This window comes from Nerophis lumbriciformis, unplaced genomic scaffold (assembly GCF_033978685.3).
Source record: "Nerophis lumbriciformis unplaced genomic scaffold, RoL_Nlum_v2.1 HiC_scaffold_45, whole genome shotgun sequence".
NCBI lineage: Eukaryota > Metazoa > Chordata > Actinopteri > Syngnathiformes > Syngnathidae > Nerophis > Nerophis lumbriciformis.
This window is the reverse complement of record NW_027316587.1, coordinates 332,501-347,721: the sequence shown is the minus strand read 5'-3', so window position 1 is coordinate 347,721 and position 15,221 is coordinate 332,501. Positions and strand designations below refer to the sequence as shown.

The window sequence follows — 15,221 nt, the reverse complement described above, 5'->3', positions numbered from 1 at the left end:
CCATTTTCTCACTTTCGTTGGTGTGTTGTCGGAGGGTGTAACAACACGAACAGGGACGGATTCAAGTTGTACCAGTGGCCCAAAGATGCGAAAGTGGCAAGAAATTGGATGAAATTTGTTCAAAATACGAGGCTGTGGGGAAAGCCGACGAAATGGTCAGTCGTTAGTTCCGCACACTTTACCGACGAAAGCTATGCTACGACAGAGATGGCAAGAATGTGTGGATATCCTGCGACACTCAAAGCAGATGCTGACATCAACTCCAAAACTGGACAGATCAGCTTTCAGGAAAAGAGAGCGGATGAGGGTATGTCTACAGAATATATTAATTGATGAAAACTTTATTCATTACTCGCGGTTTTACGTAAATTATTATACATAAACTGTGTTGACCAATAATTTAGCTTAAAATGTATTTATTTTTTCAATCATTCGAGTACATTGGGGTAGTCTTGTGTAATGCAGTATTTTGTGTCTATTTAGGTATGGTTAACCTGAGTGCTGAAATCATGGAAAAATATATGTTCTTAGCGCGCCTGAAATGGGCTGTCTGCACTCTCAAAGTGCATGTGTGACAGGATGTACATTTAGTTACTCATACTTGCCAACCCTCCCGGATTTTCTGGGAGACTCCCGAAATTCAGCGCCTCTCCCGGAATTCAGCCGGAGCTGGAGGCCATGCCCCCTCCAGCTCCATGTGGACCTGAGTCCAGTGTGCGCACACAAGGAGACGAAGCAGAAGAAGAGACCGTAGTCGAAGAGCGCAGGGGAGACACTTCTCCTCGGGGCAACACCAACACAGTGGGTCTCTACAGCGGACGACTTTAGGGTGAATAATGAGTCCAGCAATTAGTTGCAAATCTTGCTTTATTGATTGCTTGCACACAGCCAATCCAACACAAAACCAACTAGTCCCTCCCCGCACTCACGCTACGCTCCCTCTCTTCTCTCGCCCACACACTCACTGACGTCACTCACCTCACATGCTGTCACCTGCTAAAGGGCCACACACACATACTCTACTCTCATAACACACAGTACAGTTAGTAGAACAACTGTGTTTTCATTACTGTGTATTTGATAGGTGCCATTGCCCAGGAATTGTATTGCATTGTATTTTCAAGTACAACAATGAGTAGATAAGTGTCATGTGTGTGTATATGTGTAAATAAATGAACACTGAAATTCAAGTATTTCTTTTATTTATATATATAATAAAATAAATAAATATATATATATATATATAGCTAGAATTCACTGAAAGTCAAGTATTTCATACATATATATATATATATATATATGAAATACTCAAGTTGGTGAATTCTAGCTGTAAATATACTCCTCCCCTCTTAACCACGCCCCCCACCCCCCACCTCCCGAAATCGGAGGTCTCAAGGTTGGCAAGTATGGTTACTAGTAGAATACAGTGATAGTAAGTAGCAAAGTAAGCTCTTGAGTTGTATTACTATGCCATTTTATATTCGCAACTTAAAAATGTTTATTGTTAATGACAACAGTAAAGCGCCGTTATTTGTAGAATATGGAGCTAATGTTATTGTAATGGCAGCATTAATAAGAGCCATTGTAGTACTGGACGGCTCCAGCAGGGGGCGCGTTGTGCTGGGAGCTATACTAGAGGACACGTGACTTCCTGCTTGCAGTCAATACAGACGTGAGCAGAAGCAAGTTGTGTCCTCCTATCTGTATACTCAAACATCTCCTTTCTCAGGTACAAGTGTCTTTATGTAAATAGTTTTACCCCCGAATGTATCTTTATAGAGTTTAAACATGTTTGAAAGAGTATATTTTTATGATGTGTGTCTTTTCAGTCGACAAGGCTTTATACATGACCAAGCTAATGCTAAAGCTAATTGCGCTGCCGATGACTAAGCAGATGCTAAGTGCATCAACAGTGTTAAAGGTACTGTGCACAGTTTATTATTCATCTGTGTATATGTGTATTTACTACAGTTTCTGGAACTAATTCAGTGTAGTTTGTTTAATCTTAAGGAATGATAAGTGACTTGTTACTAAAACAATATAGACTTACTGAACATTTGTGTTTACTTGTTGAGACATCTTCAAATACTGTTACACTAAGGTCAAGTCTATTAGTGCAAAGAACAGAAAAACCTACTCGATTATTTGAATGTAAAATCCCTATGATAATACTGGAGTGCATTTTATGTTTGTTACAATACTGTGTACTTGTACATGGTTGGTGTTTGATTTGTTGGCAGTCAATACAGACTAGGGATGTCCCGATCCAGGTTTTTGCACTTCCGATCCGATACTGACCGATACTGGCCTATCCGAGCATGTATTAAAGTTTAAAGTTATTTAGCCTACTTAGTTGTCAGAATCATGTTGAAAAGGGTTTTAGTACTCTTGATAACAACTAGCCAGCTGAATTAGGGGAGTTTGAATAATACACAATGGTTGGTAACAAGAAACTGACCTGTTTATTCAAGGATAAACACAAAATAGACACAATTATACATGACAAACAGAAATGGCATCATTGAACTAGGGCTGGGCGATATGGCCTTTTTTTAATATTGCGATATTTTAAGGCCATATTGCGGTACACAATGTATATCTCGATATTTTGCCTTAGCCTTGAATGAACACTTGATGCATATAATCACAGCAGTATGATGATTCTATGTGTTTTGATTGATTGATTGAGACTTTTATTAGTAGGTTGCACAGTGAAGTACATATTCCGTACAATTGACCACTAAATGGTAACACCCGAATACGTTTTTCAACTTGTTTAAGTCGGGGTCCACTTAAATTGATTCATGATACAGATATATACTATCAGATATATACTATCATCATAATACAGTCATCACACAAGATAATCACATTGAATTATTTACATTATTTATAATCCAGGGTGTGGAGGGGGGCGCCGGATGTAAGTGTCAAAAAGACAGCCAAAAGAGTTTGATATGAGAATAAATCTAAAGTTAAAATATAGGGTAGAAATGCACCCATTTGCAGGAAATGTAGCCTTGATTTTCAAATTTTTCTTTCAAGGCTTGCATGTCTACATTAAAACATTCTTCTTCATACTGCATTAATAAATGCTACTTTTAAACTTTCATGCAGAGAAGGAAATCACAACTAAAAAAATCACTAATTTTTTCATACGGTGCTGATGTGGAAATTTTTGCCTCGGCATTTTGATGGTGTGGACGTGTGGCACCGAATGGAGATAAGCGTCTCGACAGACGTCACAATATTTGAACAATGATGACGAAAACTGTTTTCTCTGTCGTGTCCGTGTGTCAAAAATTGTTATGCGCTTATTTTTTTATTTGATTCTGTGCATGGCATAGATTTGCTATGCGCAGAGGACGCTTAAACAGTGCGCAATTGCACAGGCGAGCACCTTAGAGGGAGCGTTGCTCGCACGGCTGCGCTAGCATCACAGCTAACGTTAGCCATGCTGCTACCTCTCTGCTCGGGGAGGGCGTATACGTATGTGACGTATGTCGTGACAGTATGTGACGTGTGTAAGAAGGTGCACTTGCTGTCTGTGAGAGGGAGACACAGGAAAGCGTGAGAAGAGCCTGTCGTGTAATGTCAGCAGCTAAAAGCAACTGCGTGAGAATTCACAGACCTGTGGATGTGTTGAAGGTGTGCTGGAAAATGCGGAACAGAAATTACGGAGCAGCAGAAAAGTGGAATGTATTATTTAAATCGGTGCGTTGGAAAACACGGACCGGAGTTTTTTTTTAAACTGGATCTGGATCGGCATTTTCCCATGCCTTGCCGATACGCAATTTTTGGCAAATATCGGCAGCCGATCCGATCCAAATATCGGATCGGGACATCCCTAATACAGACGTGAGCAGAACAAAGTTGTGTCCTCGTATCTGTATACTCCAACATCTCCCTTCTCAGGGCGATTACACATGTTGTTGCCAAATGTATTTCATATGCTGTAAACCTAGTTCATAGTTGTTAGTTTCCTTTAATGCCAAACAAACACATACCAATCGTTGGTTAGAAGGCGATCGCCGAATTCGTCCTCTCTTTCTCCCGTGTCGCTGGCTGTCGTGTCGTTTTCGTCGGTTTCGCTTGCATACGGTTCAAACCGATATGGCTCAATAGCTTCAGTTTCTTCTTCAATTTGGTTTTCGCTACCTGCCTCCACACTACAACCATCCGTTTCAATACATGCGTAATCTGTTGAATCGCTTAAGCCGCTGAAATCCGAGTCTTAATCCGAGCTAATGTCGCTATAGCTTGCTGTTCTATCCGCCATGTTTGTTTGTGTTGGCTTCACTATGTGACGTCACAGGAAAATGGACGGGTGTATATAACGATGGTTAAAATCAGGCACTTTGAAGCTTTTTTTAGGGATATTGCGTGATGGGTAAAATTTTGAAAAAAACTTTGAAAAATAAAATAAGCCACTGGGAACTGATTTTTAATGGTTTTAACCCTTCTGAAATTGTGATAATGTTCCCCTTTAAGGGTCTTTTTTTTGACAACCGAGTCATCTTCCTCCAAAGCTGTCACACCAGCGGAGCCTTCTTCTTTTTTGGGGGGTTTTCACCATAAAAAAAGTCTTCCACAATCCAGTCATTCTCACTGCAACCCCTGCATACATTACTTTTGCTTTTATTCCAAACGACTCACCAAGCCCATAAATCCAACTTGTTTTGAAAATAACTGTGATCTGGTATTAAACCATCTAAAGAGTTTTACCGGCAACAAACTGAATTGAGAATTTAATGGAAAATGATGCTTTAAAATGAAAAGCAGATGGGCGGTCCATTCAGCAAACATGACCAATACGGACGCGGGAGTCCTGATGCATGTCAGACTTGTCTCAGACATGAAGATAACACTCGCTGATATCTCCGGGTTAATTCCACTGTCTATGATCACGCCTGTGCTTTAAAGCCACTCTTTGAAATAAATGTGATCTATGAAGGAAGCACGTTTGAATTTGGCCTTGAATCATGGAGACTTGACTGGTCTGCTGAGAGATAAATTGCTGCGGTATGTCGCGGCTTATTCTAGTGGGAGTACAATAAATCGGACGCTCACTTCCCATCTGACCACTTTTGTCCGAGCTGACAAAGAAACGCTCGTCTCTAGAGAAAGGAAAAAAGAACCTGCGGCCAGCTATAATTCATCGTTACGGTCCTGCTGAGAAATGCGCTTCACATTTTGCAGTCAAACAGGCTCTAAATGGTTTCATTGGAGTCCGCTTGTACGGTATACCGGTACTAGTATAGTATCGCGGTACCAATTAATCAAAAATTGTACTAAACTCTGTTTAAAAAGTACCGGTTCCCTATATATATATTTTTTTTAACGGGAATGAGGGCGCGTCGTCACGTCTTAACATTGCTGGTTTTACGAGCAGAGGAGCATGTTCGGCAGCGCACACACACACAGAGTACATACAAGCAGACACAGTGTGTAGACAGAAAAGGGAAAATGGACGCATTTTGGCTTAAAAAGTAACAATAAAGGTGAAGTTATAACACTGAGGTGCTTTAAGACATCCATCTAAAATCATTAATCCTCGTCTCCATGGCGACAAATAAAGTAAGTTTTTTTCAAGTTGCATTATCACTGGAGGACGAGGAATAGCTAAACATGCTTCACTACACACCGTAGGAGGATACAATAGCTCACCAGCGTCACAATGTAAACAAACGCCATGGGTGGATCTACACCTGACATCCACTGTAATGATACCAAGTACAAGAGTGTATCTATTCGATACTACTATGATTACAGCGATTTTTTTATCGTCACAAAATCTCTTTTCCTTTTTTTCAAATTCATATTATGTTCATAAACTCAGGAAGTATGTCCCTGATCCTGTAAGTACTTGGTATTGGATCGATACCTAAATGTGTGGTATCATCCACAACTAATGTAAAGTATCAAAGAAGAGAAGAATAAGTGATTATTATATTTTAACAGAAGTGTAGATAGAACATGTTAAAACAGAAAATAAGCAGATAACAGTAAATGAACAAGTAGATTAATGATCATTTTTTACAGTTTGTCCTTTATAATGTAGACAAAATAATAGGTAGATAAATGACACAATATGTTACTGCATACGTCAGCAGACTAATTAGGAGTCTTTGTTTGTTTACTTACTACTAAAAGACAAGTTGTCGAGTATGTTCACTATTTTATTTAGGGACTAAATTACAATAATAAACATATGTTTCATGTACCCTAAGATTTTTTGTTCAAATAAAGCCATTTTTTGTGGTCCCCTTTATGTAGAAAAGTACCAAAAAAGGTACTGGTACCAAAATATTGGCATCGGGACAACACTACATTAAGTTAAAAAAATTTTTTTTATCATTTTATAGAGGTATATTATTTCCAGCCTTTTGCCATTTTTACAGTTTGTCCTTTATAATGTGTACAAAATAATAGGTAGATAAATGACACAATATGTTACTACATACATCAGCAGACTAATTAGGAGTCTTTGTTTGTTTACTTACTACTAAAAGACAAGTTGTCTAGTATGTTCACTATTTTATTTAAGGACTAAATTACAATAATAAACATATGTTTCATGTACCCTAAGATTTTTTGTTCAAATAAAGCCAATAATGCTATTTTTTTGTGGTCCCCCCTATTTAGAAAAGTATCGAAAAGTATCGAAACACATTTTGGTACCGGTACCAAAATATTGGTATGGGTACAACTAGGGATGTCCGATAATGGCTTTTTGCCGATATTCCAATATTGTCCAACTCTTTAATTACCGATACCGATATCAACCGACACTGATATCAACCGATATATACAGTCGTGGAATTAATAGAATAGAAAGTACTTTATTGATCCCTGGGGGAAATTCAGCACCACAGTTCGCTCACAATAGACAGTAATAATAATAAATAATATAATATATATAATATAATATATTATATATATAATATATAAATAATATAAATATATTCTACATACACTCTACATTTAAGTGCACATTATTAATAACAATAACACATTTTTATGCCTAATTTGGACAACCAGGTATGGTGAAGATAAGATCCTTTAAAAAAAAAAAAATTAATAAAATTAAATAAGATAAATAATAGGCTCCAGCGCCCCCCGCGACCCCAAAGGGAATAAGCGGTAGAAAATGGATGGATGGATTAAAAACATTTTCTTGAATAAAAAAGAAAGTAAAACAATATAAAAACAGTTACATAGAAACTAGTAATTAATGAAAATGAGTCAAATTAACTGTTAAAAGGTTAGTACTATTAGTGGACCAGCAGCACGCACAATCATGTGTGCTTCCCTTGCAGACTGTATTGATATATATTGATATATAATGTAGGAACCACAATATTAATAACAGAAAGAAACAACCCTTTTGTGTGAATGAGTGTAAATAGGGGAGGAAGGTTTTTTGAGTTGGTGCACTAATTGTAAGTGTATCTTGTGTTTTTTATGTTGATTTAATAAAAAATAAAAATACATTTTTTTTAAACGATACCGATAATTTCCGATATTACATTTTAAAGCATTTATCTCTAATTGGTACTTTAACTTTAACTTTTAACTTTCCAACATGACTGTGCACCAGTCCACAAAGCAAGGTCCATAAAGACATGGATGACAGAGTCTGGTGTGGATGAACTTGACTGGCCTGCACAGAGTCCTGACCTGAACCCGATAGAACCCCTTTGGGATGAATTAGAACGCAGACTTGAGAGCCAGGCCTTCTCCACCAACATCAGTGTGTGACTTTACAATATGTTACTGCATACGTCAGCAGACTAATTAGGAGCCTTTGTTTGTTTACTTACTACTAAAAGACAAGTTGTCTAGTATGTTCACTATTTTATTTAAGGACTAAATTGCAATAATAAACATGTGTTTAATGTACCCTAAGATTTTTTGTTCAAATAAAGACGATAATGTGGTCCCCTCTATTTAGAAAAGTATTGAAATACATTTTGGTACCGGTACCAAAATATTGGTATGGGTACAACGAGGGATGTCCGATAACGGCTTTTTGCCGATATCCAATATTCCGATATTGTCCAACTCTTTAATTACCGATACCGATATCAACCGATACCGAGATCAACCGATATATACAGTCGTGGAATTAATAGAATAGAAAGTACTTTATTGATCCCTGGGGGAAATTCAGCACCACAGTTCGCTCACAATAGACAGTAATAATAATAAATAATATAATATATTATACATATAATATATAAATAATATAAATATATTCTACATATACTCTACATTTAAGTGCACATTATTAATAACAATAACACATTATTATGCCTAATTTGGACAACCAGGTATGGTGAAGATAAGGTCCTTTTAAAAAAATAAATAAATAAATTTAAAAAAAATTATTGAATAAAAAATAAAGTAAAACAGTATAAAAACAGTTACATAGAAACTAGTAATTAATGAAAATGAGTAAAATTAACTGTTAAAAGGTTAGTACTATTAGTGGACCAGCAGCACACACAATCATGTGTGCTTACGGACTGTATCCCTTGCAGACTGTATTGATATATATTGATATATAATGTAGGAACCAGAATATTAATAACAGAAAGAAACAACCCTTTTGTGTGAATGAGTGTAAATGGGGGAGGGAGTTTTTGTTGGGTTGGTGCACTAATTGTAAGTGTATCTTGTGTTTTTTATGTTGATTTAATAAAAAAAAAAGTTTTTTAAATGATACCGATACCGATAATTAAAAAAAAATCGATACCGATAATTTCCAATATTACATTTTAACGCATTTATATCGGACATCTCTAGGGACAACCCTACATTGGAGTTTTGACCGGCATGTGTTTTGGCTATTGAGCTATTGAGTAAGACGACACTGATTGGTTTCAGTGCAGAAACAGGACATGGATCCATCACTGATGGCAATCAGAAACATGAAGTGCTGATCGTCTCCACTTCAGCCTGCATGGAACGAGTCGAGCGTCAACACTGGTTAAGTCTTCCCACATGGCGGACGACGCTGACAGCTCGACCCACAGAAGCTATGTGCGCCCACCAAAGCTCTGCAATGACTTGAAAACAAAAGAATCGGTTCTTAGCGCTCAACACGACCCCCTCGTCCCCCCAGATGTGACCCCCCCCCCCCCCCCCCCCGCCTATGAGCCTCCCTTGACTAAACACTACAGACTATTTCTTCACTCCAACATGCGAAATACACTATATTGCCAAAAGTATTTGGCCACCTGCCTTCACTCACATATGAACTTGAAGTGCCATCCCATTCCTAACCCATAGGGTTCAATATGATGTCGAACCACCTTTTGCAGCTATTACAGCTTCATGTTTTCTGGGAAGGCTGTCCACAAGGTTGCGGAGTGTGTTTATAGCAATTTTCCACCATTCTTGCAAAAGCGCATTGGTGAGGTCACACACCGATGTTGGTGGAAAAGGCCTGGCTCTCAGTCTGCGTTCTAATTCATCCCAAAGGGGTTCTATCGGGTTCAGGTCAGGACTCTGTGCAGGCCAGTCAAGTTCATCTACACCAGACTCTGTCATACATGTCTTTATGGACCTTGTTTTGTGTACAGTCATGTTGGAAAGTTAAGTTTCCGACCTACAATGTGTGTTAAAATCTTGATCCGTCTCTTTGCCATACCTGCCAACAACTACGGTTTTCCCGTAATGGGTACAGTTTTTGATAATCCAGTGGTAAAAACTGCGGTTTTCCATTAAAAATTATCGTATTTTCCGGACTATAAGGCGCACTTAAAATATATTTTTTCCCCCTCAAAACTCGACAGTGCGCCTTATAACCCAGCGCTTAATGTACGGAATAATTCTGGTTTTGCTTACCGACCTCGAAGCAATTTTATTTGGTACATGGTGTAATGATAAGTGTGACCAGTAGATGGCAGTCACACATAAGACAAATGTGTTAAAGTACCAATGATTGTCACACACACACACTAGGTGTGGCGAAATTATTCTCTGCATTTGACCCATCACCCTTGATCACCCCCTGGGAGGTGAGGGGAGCAGCGGCGGTGGCCACGCCCGGGAATCATTTTTGGTGATTTAAGCCCCAATTCCAACCCTTGATGCTGAGTGCCAATCAGGGAGGTAAACGGGTCCCATTTTTATAGTCTTTGGTATGACTCGGCCAGGGTTTGAATTCACGACCTACCGATCTCAGGGCGGACACTCTAACCACTAACCACTGAGTAGGTCAGGAAGAGGAAGGGGTCCGCTCCAAACTGTTCCCACAAGGTTGGGAGCAAGGACGGGAGTGGAAGAAGTGTCAGAAGATGGCGCTAACTGTTTTAATGACATTCAGACTTTACTTCCATCAATAACGGAGCAGCATCTCCTAATCCGGAAATGTGTTTGATGGATTGTACTGTGCTTCAACATAGAAGTATTATTATCAATCATCAATCAATCAAAGTTGACTTTTATAGCCCTAAATCACAAGTGTCTCAAAGGGCTGCACAAGCCACAACGACATCCTCGGTTCAGAGCCCACATCAGGGCAAGGAAAAACTCACAACCCAGTGGGACGTCAAAGTGAATGACTATGAGAAACCTTGGAGAGGACCGCAGATGTGGGTGACCCCCCCGCACCTCTAGGAGAGACCGGATGCAATGGACGTCGAGTGGGTCTAGCATAATATTGTGAAAGTCCAGTCCATAGTGGATCTAACATAATAGTGTGAGAGTCCAGTCCATAGTGGATCTAACATAATAGTGTGAGAGTCCAGTCCATAGTGGATCTAACATAATAGTGAGAGTCCAGTCAATAGTGGATCTAGAATAATATTGTGAGAGTCCACTCCATAGTGGATCTAACATAATAGTGAGAGTCCAGTCCATAGTGGATCTAACATAATATTGTGAAAGTCCAGTCCATAGTGGATCTAGCATAATATTGTGAGAGTCCAGTCCATAGTGGATCTAACATAATAGTGTGAGAGTCCAGTCCATAGTGGATCTAACATAATAGTGTGAGAGTCCAGTCCATAGTGGATCTAACATAATAGTGAGAGTCCAGTCCATAGTGGATCTAACATAATAGTGTGAGAGTCCAGTCCATAGTGGATCTAACATAATAGTGTGAGAGTCCAGTCCATAGTGGATCTAACATAATAGTGAGAGTCCAGTCCATAGTGGATCTAACATAATATTGTGAAAGTCCAGTCCATAGTGGATCTAACATAATAGTGAGAGTCCAGTCCATAGTGGATCTAACATAATAGTGAGAGTCCAGTCCGTTGTGGATCTAGAATAATATTGTGAGAGTCCAGTTCATAGTGGATCTAACATAATAGTGAGAGTCCAGTCCATAGTGGATCTAGAATAATATTTTGAGTCTCCAGTTCATAGTGGCTCTAACATAATAGTGAGAGTCCAGTCCATAGTGGATCTAACATAATAGTGTGAGAGTCCAGTCCATAGTGGATCTAACATAATAGTGCGAGTCCAGTCCATAGTGGATCTAACATAATAGTGAGAGTCCAGTCCATAGTGGATCTAACATAATAGTGAGAGTCCAGTCCATAGTGGATATAACATAATAGTGTGAGAGTCCAGTCCATCGTGGATCTAACATAAAAGTGAGAGTCCAGTCCATAGTGGATCTAACATAATAGTGAGAGTCCAGTCCATAGTGGATCTAACATAATAGTGAGAGTCCAGTCCATAGTGGATCTAACATAATAGTGTGAGAGTCCGGTCCATAGTGGCTCTAACATAATAGTGAGAGTCCAGTCCATAGTGGATCTAACATAATAGTGTGAGAGTCCAGTCCATAGTGGATCTAACATAATAGTGCGAGTCCAGTCCATAGTGGATCTAACATAATAGTGAGAGTCCAGTCCATAGTGGATCTAACATAATAGTGAGAGTCCAGTCCATAGTGGATATAACATAATAGTGTGAGAGTCCAGTCCATCGTGGATCTAACATAAAAGTGAGAGTCCAGTCCATAGTGGATCTAACATAATAGTGAGAGTCCAGTCCATAGTGGATCTAACATAATAGTGAGAGTCCAGTCCATAGTGGATCTAACATAATAGTGTGAGAGTCCGGTCCATAGTGGATCTAACATAATAGTGAGAGTCCATAGTGGATCTAACATAATAGTGAGAGTCCATAGTGGATCTAGCATAATAGTGAGAGTCCAGTCCATAGTGGATCTAACATAATATTGTGAAAGTCCAGTCCATAGTGGATCTAACATAATAGTGAGAGTCCAGTCCATAGTGGATCTAACATAATAGTGAGAGTCCAGTCCGTTGTGGATCTAGAATAATATTGTGAGAGTCCAGTTCATAGTGGATCTAACATAATAGTGAGAGTCCAGTCCATAGTAGATCTAACATAATATTGTGAAAGTCCAATACATAGTGGATCTAACATAATAATGAGAGTCCAGTCCATAGTGGATCTAACATAATAGTGTGAGAGTCCAGTCCATAGTGGATCTAACATAATAGTGTGAGAGTCCAGTCCATAGTGGATCTAACATAATAGTGAGAGTCCAGTCCATAGTGGATCTAACATAATAGTGTGAAAGTCCAGTCCATAGTGGATCTAACATAATAGTGAGAGTCCAGTCCATAGTGGATCTAACGTAATAGTGAGAGTCCAGTCCATAGTGGATCTAACATAATATTGTGAGAGTCCAGTCCATAGTGGATCTAACATAATAGTGTGAGAGTCCAGTCCATAGTGGATCTAACATAATAGTGTGAGAGTCCAGTCCATAGTGGATCTGACATAATAGTAAGAGTCCAGTCCATAGTGGATCTAACATAATAGTGAGAGTCCAGTTCATAGTGGATCTAACATAATAGTGAGAGTCCAGTCCATAGTGGATCTAACATAATATTGTGAAAGTCCAGTCCATAGTGGATCTAACATAATAGTGAGAGTCCAGTCCATAGTGGATCTAGAATAATATTGTGAGAGTCCAGTTCATAGTGGATCTAACATAATAGTGAGAGTCCAGTCCATAGTGGGTCTAGCATAATATTGTGAAAGTCCAGTCCATAGTGGATCTAACATAATAGTGAGAGTCCAGTCCATAGTGGATCTAGCATAATATTGTGAAAGTCCAGTCCATAGTGGATCTAACATAATAGTGAGAGTCCAGTCCATAGTGGATCTAGAATAATATTTTGAGTCTCCAGTTCATAGTGGCTCTAACATAATAGTGAGAGTCCAGTCCATAGTGGATCTAACATAATAGTGTGAGAGTCCAGTCCATAGTGGATCTAACATAATAGTGCGAGTCCAGTCCATAGTGGATCTAACATAATAGTGAGAGTCCAGTCCATAGTGGATCTAACATAATAGTGAGAGTCCAGTCCATAGTGGATCTAACATAATAGTGTGAGAGTCCAGTCCATCGTGGATCTAACATAAAAGTGAGAGTCCAGTCCATAGTGGATCTAACATAATAGTGAGAGTCCAGTCCATAGTGGATCTAACATAATAGTGTGAGAGTCCGGTCCATAGTGGATCTAACATAATAGTGAGAGTCCATAGTGGATCTAACATAATAGTGAGAGTCCATAGTGGATCTAACATAATAGTGAGAGTCCAGTCCATAGTGGATCTAACATAATAGTGAGAGTCCAGTCCATAGTGGATCTAACATAATAGTGAGAGTCCAGTCCATAGTGGATCTAACATAATAGTGCAAGTCCAGTCCATAATGGGGCCAGCAGGAGACCATCCCGAGCGGAGACGGGATGGTGTGTGTATAAGGTAAGACATGTTATCTGGAGTTTTGTTTCGCAATATTATGCAAAAGCAACTTTTCTTACCTTCTGGTACCTGCTGATCTGTACTTGGGATCTGCATAAATCCTGAAAAAATGTCCCAAAAAATTTTTGGGGTATCCTGGAGCATTCAAATTTCCTTTCACTGGAGCTATGGGGCCAAACCCAACTCCTGAAAAACAACTCCACACCATAATTCCTCCGCCACTGACCCCTCTCTGTCGGTTTACATGGCCTACCACTTGGTGGCTGAGTTGCTGTTGTTCCCAAACTCTTCACTTTTCCTATAATAAAGTTGACTTTGGAATATTTAGGAGCGAGGAAATTTCACGACTGGATTTGTTGCACAGGTGGCATCCTATGACAGTTCCACGCTGGAAATCACTGAGAGCGGCCCATGCTTTCACAAATGTTTGTAGAAACAGTCTCCATGCCTAAGTGCTTGATTTGATACACCTGTGATTAGGACACTTGATTCTCATCATTTGGATGGGTGGCCAAATACTTTTGGCAATATGGTGTATTTTGGCATTATGATGTCCCGTGTTCTTGGCATGAGCAGCGCTGAGAACCTATGTGCTGTCTGCTCGCAGATATCAGACCATGTTGGACTGCTGGCAGGGGGAACCACAGGAGAGGCCCACCTTCACCGAGCTGGTTGAAAGACTGGGAGACCTGCTCCAGGCCAGCGTGCAACAGGTGAGGAAGAAATGCTGGACTTTAAACACCGTGTGGTACGCCGTCTACAGTATCGCACTGAAGGGAGTAGAACACTTGGGCACACATTTGACTATACCTTCTCAAGGGACAGTACCATGGAAAGTAAACATGGATATACGTTAGAACAGTGTTTTTCAACCACTGTGCGGAGATTATGTCATTTCACCTAATTGGGTTAAAAAATATTTTTTGCAAAGCAGTAATTATATTCCGCAAATGTGTCGTTGTTGTTGAGTGTCGGTGCTGCCTAGAGCTCGGCAGAGTAACCGTGTAATACTCTTCCATATCAGTAGGTGGCAGCAGGTAACTAATTGCTTTGTAGATGTCGGGAACGACGATGAGGGTTTGCAGGTAAAAAGGTATCTAACGCTTGAACCGAAAATAAACAGAAGGCCAGTGCCGCTAAGAAAAGGCATTGAAGCTTAAGGGTGGCTATGCAAAACGAAGCTGAACTGGCTGCAAAGTAAACAAAAACAGAATGCTGGACGACAGCAAAGACTTACAGGCGTGTGGAGCAGACGGTGTCCGCAAAGTACATCCGTACACGACAATCAACACCAAAATAGGAGCGCAAGACAAGAACTCAAAAACTACACAAAGGAAAACACCAAAAAACTTTAAATAAGTCAGGGTGTGATGTGTCAGGTGGTGACAGTACACCTACTTTGAGACAAGAGCTATAGTGATGCATGCTTGGTTATGGTTTGAATTCATATCCAA

The 15,221-nt window shown here is 39.5% G+C and overlaps 1 protein-coding gene across 1 annotated transcript in view; it reads left to right on the top strand.

Annotated features, from left to right (window-relative positions):
• The window catches only part of LOC133579764 (vascular endothelial growth factor receptor kdr-like), a 101,477-nt gene that overhangs the window by 46,306 nt on the left and 39,950 nt on the right, over positions 1-15,221 (top strand). Inside the window, exon 14 of the mRNA XM_061934116.1 lies at positions 14,375-14,480. Within this exon, the coding sequence (XP_061790100.1) occupies positions 14,375-14,480 (106 nt within the window). The remainder of the gene's footprint in view (positions 1-14,374; positions 14,481-15,221) is intronic.